This window comes from Aedes aegypti, chromosome 2 (assembly GCF_002204515.2).
Source record: "Aedes aegypti strain LVP_AGWG chromosome 2, AaegL5.0 Primary Assembly, whole genome shotgun sequence".
NCBI lineage: Eukaryota > Metazoa > Arthropoda > Insecta > Diptera > Culicidae > Aedes > Aedes aegypti.
The window spans coordinates 172,937,325-172,941,574 of NC_035108.1; the positions used below are offsets into that span (position 1 = coordinate 172,937,325).

The 4,250-nt window shown below is 35.8% G+C and overlaps 1 protein-coding gene across 1 annotated transcript; it reads right to left on the bottom strand.

Annotated features, from left to right (window-relative positions):
* Window positions 1-2,576: 2,576 nt before the first annotated feature.
* On the bottom strand, window positions 2,577-3,511 carry LOC5566028 (rutC family protein UK114). Its single transcript, XM_001650344.2, has 3 exons — window positions 3,334-3,511; window positions 2,854-3,083; window positions 2,577-2,789 (listed from the first exon to the last, which is right to left on the bottom strand). The coding sequence occupies exons 1-3, from the start codon at window positions 3,396-3,398 to the stop codon at window positions 2,674-2,676; spliced, it is 411 nt and encodes a 136-aa protein (XP_001650394.1). The 5' UTR covers window positions 3,399-3,511; the 3' UTR covers window positions 2,577-2,673.
* Window positions 3,512-4,250: the final 739 nt, after the last annotated feature.

A 4,250-nucleotide genomic window follows, 5' to 3' on the forward strand; every position in this document is an offset into this window, starting at 1 on the left:
CATAAAAGAAGGAGAAATTTATTGAAATTTAAAATCAGTAATTTAATACCTATAATAATGGTTGCATCATTTTTTTTCATTTTGTATCAATTGACTCCAAAACAAGCCTTGTGTCATCAGAAATATTCAATAGAAACGTAAAATCGAAAATTGAGAAATTCTTGGTTTCAGACTCATTATGTCGTGCCAAACGACCATTATGCCAAACAACCATTATGCCAAACGACTTTATGCCAAATGACCATTATGCCAAACGACTTTATGCCAAATGACCTACCACCGTATGTGTTTGCTTGTATTAGTCACGAAAATGATGTTAGCAAAACTATCAGCTGTTGGTGACGACAAGCCTGCCAAAAGTTTTGTGCGCAGCTCGCCAAACATTACGTCATCTTCGGCAATTTGAACATTCGGCACGCCGAAGTTGGCATTTCACAACTACCACTTCAAAACTGAAGTTATCACAAATACTAATTTGATGCTATGACCGCACCTCTAAATACCCCACATCGAATTCACCACTCAGTATGGTGTATATCGTGCAAAAGTTTGGGTTCACCTGAACTTATTTTAAAGGCGATAATTCTGTGAAGTCTGAATTCAATCATGTACGTGCCATTATTTGCGTTTGAAAAAGCTTTGAACTATTGAAATCAATTGAAAATTGGCAGAGATATTAACAAGAATGATTTGCGCGCGGCTCAGGTGAACCCAAAATTTTGCACGATGACTTGAATGACTGTTTCAATGATTTTAAATAGTTTTCAAATTTTTCTGCCAAAACTTCGTGAGTAGTCTTCAAAGAATATAAGATGACGATTCTAATGACACATTTTAAAATTCTTGGCGATCCAATGCTGAGGTAATTAACCATGTTTCTAATAGTGTTTTTTATGTGTCAACTTTAAGTAAAAATGTTGTATCCAAATTAGCGTTGGGCAAATTTGTCAATAACATCGATCCCAAGTAACATTAGTAGCTGAACAATAGTTTGTTAAATTAAAATAACCTTAAGAGTTATTTGTTCAGCTCTTATTCAGCAAAAATGTTTGTAAGCGGACGGACCTGGTGTAGTGGTTAGAACACACGCCTCTCACGCCGAGGACGTGGGATCGAATCCCATCCCCGAAATAGTCACAAAAAATTTCAGTGACGACTTCCCTCGGAAGGGAAGTAAAGCCGTTGGTCCCGAGATGAACTAGCCCAGGGCTAAAAATCTCGTTAATAAAGATAGAAAAAAAAAAATGTTTGTTGGGATGTTACTGAATCGATTAACTTTTGAGCTGTCGAATGGATTCATCGATTTAATCGAATCCTTTGAATCGATGTTTTTGAATCTGTTCAAATTGAATTTGAATAACAATGTATGCGATTTTAAATTAGGCAAAATACGTTTACATTCAAAATTAAATCTGTGTTATTGAATTTCAAAACTGATTTGCATGAAACAAAATCAGTTTTGAAATTAAATAACACAGATTTAATACCTCAAGGCTAATTCAAAATTTGGTTTCTAGTTGATCAACTAAGTAAGAAATATTTATCCATTTTTACAAACTGAATCAAATAAAAAAATCGAATGAAGAAAATCGACTTATTCGATTTTAGAAACAACGATTAATCGGAATGAAAACATCGATTTTTGGAACATCGATTCAAAATCGCCCAACACTAATCCAAATTCCAAATATGTGTATGGAAAAATACATACAAAGTAAGAATAATTCATTGCAATAGAATGCGACATAAACAGTTTCAATCAGACGTATAATCACAGAGATATGGACAAATCACTTTTGTATGATTTTAGGGGGTGAACCCAAACTTTTTCCCGGGAGTGAATGTTTTAAGAAATAGTTGGTCCAGCTACATGTAAAATCTCATTAAAGAAATTCTTGGAAGTGTCGCCAAGTCGAATTTTCAAAGAGTCCTGTCCTCTAAGGGAATCCAAAAAAGCCTCCAAATAAAAAAATGGTTTTCGCTAAAAGATTTGAATGCAAATCCAAGTTCTTTTTTAACCAGACTGTCAAGGATAAGTGGTGAGCTCCCTAAAACTTCATCAAATGTTGATCGTTGAATAGATTATTTGTAAAGGTTTTTAAAATTCTAATATCTCGTCGATTTTAAGTATATGAATATAAAGTCTTCAATGTTCTTGATTCGAACGAATATAGCTATAGCATGAAGTATAATAATATTTACCTCTGAATTCGTTTTGTTTAACTGATTGACAGAAATAATTTGGTTTAGTATGTTGTACGTCATGCACCCCGTGTTCCGGTATCGATGTTTTAACATATTCTGAATCTACGTTTACAAATGATTCAGAACCCTATTTTCCACATTTTGGTGTTCCGGTTTTTTGAAGAAGGATTATTCAAAACCACTCATCGTTAAATTATACTACGGGATGTTTTACATTTTTACAATTTTGACAATGAATTGAATTGTTATTGAGCGTATAGAGTTATATATTTTTCAAATATTTAAATTCTAACACTGAATCGCAATAAAATTGTGTTACAAAAGATGGTTTTTGGGCAGTAATATATTGCTTAACATGTATACTTGTTTGATTATGTTACTGCTCGGATAGTAACACTGAACATAAATGGAGGAAGATTGCAAACGAGATTTATATTTATTGAGCAAAACTTGCACACATTTCAACATTCACATTTCATGTTTCACGTCTCCAACAATCCCGACGGCTTCAATCTCAACAGCAGCACCTAGAGGAAGTTTCGATACGGCATAACACGTTCTCGCTGGAAAGTTGCTTCCGAAAACTGAAAACGAACTCATTTCGATTAGTTTGGCGCTAAATTATCACCATGCTGAATGCAATCTCACCTCGTTTGTACTCCTCATTAACAGCTGCGTAATCTTCCATGTCAGCTAGCAGAACGGTTGTCTTCACCACCTTATCGATACCGGAGCCAGCTTCGGCGAGTAGATTTGTGAGATGTTCCAAAGCTTTGGCAGTTTGCACAGCAGCACCACCGGTTACTAGCTTCGGTTCGTCCAACTCAATACCGATGACCCCCGAGCAGTACACGGTTCGATCGGCAACCACCGCTTGGCTAGAATTGGAAGAATGTTTGTAATATTTAAGTATTCAGTATTTAAGCTCTCTATACCTACATTAAAGTTTGCTTAAAACAGATATCAAACCTAAGCTATTAATTATATGTCTCAATCTAATTTTCTTTGCCTCTCTTTCGTTTTTGTCTGGTTCACTGTAAGTTGATATTAGCCAAACAATTTGCCGGTACTTGCTAAGTATAAATGATACTGTTTTATTGTTATGTAATTCGAAACACCACAACTTACCTATAAGGGGCCAAAGGCTTAGGACATTTGCCAGTGGAGATGATTTTGCGGATGACAAACGACATTCTTCTTCCTATCGATTTTTGTTTACTCAACTAATTATGAACAAGTTCGAAGCAAACGAGTGGCGCAGTCTACTCACGGCAAGCGCTAGATCGCAACTGAACTGATTGCCTCTCTTGAGCTGGGCTTATCGGTCGGAGTGGTTTAGTTTGCTCTTTTCGAGATGTTGGCTATGGATATGAGTGTTTGATAGTATTCAACCATAAGTTAAAGTTCATGCATTTAAGCTCTTGCATGTATTGCGTGAAATGGCTACGAATATTTTAGATATGATTGAACATTATTCAAAAATGTATGTTTTTGTTAATCATCCACTTGACTGGTTTTTAATTTTGAACTCACCATCACAAATTGGGATCATTTTCGGTCAATCGGCACGGTAAATGAGCTGTAACTGTGCAAGAGTAAAGAGATAGAAATCTATTTATTTTTACTTTTCCTAACTTCTAGAATAGTTATTTAGGCAACAAGTTGCAAAACAATGATTTTTTCAGCACGAGTTGTGCATTTATCCAACGAGGCTCGTCGAGTTGGATAAATACAACGAGTGCTGAAGAAATCGAGTTTTGCAACGAGTTGCCTACAACATTTTTTGCTGTTTCGAAAAATGCCGTTTCAACTGGATGAACTCTAAAAGCATTAACAAATATTTCAAGAGAACCCACATGGGCACACATCCATGCGTAGTATCAATTCAGTATTTTTCAATCACGTAGGCTGTGATACAGTAGTACCTACTCATGCATGTCACAAGCAGGGTTGGGAAAAATCTTGAAATTCACTCTACAGTAGCCAAGCAAAGCCAATCACAGTCAGCGAAGCCAGTGAAACTCACGCCCATCGCTGCTGTAGGC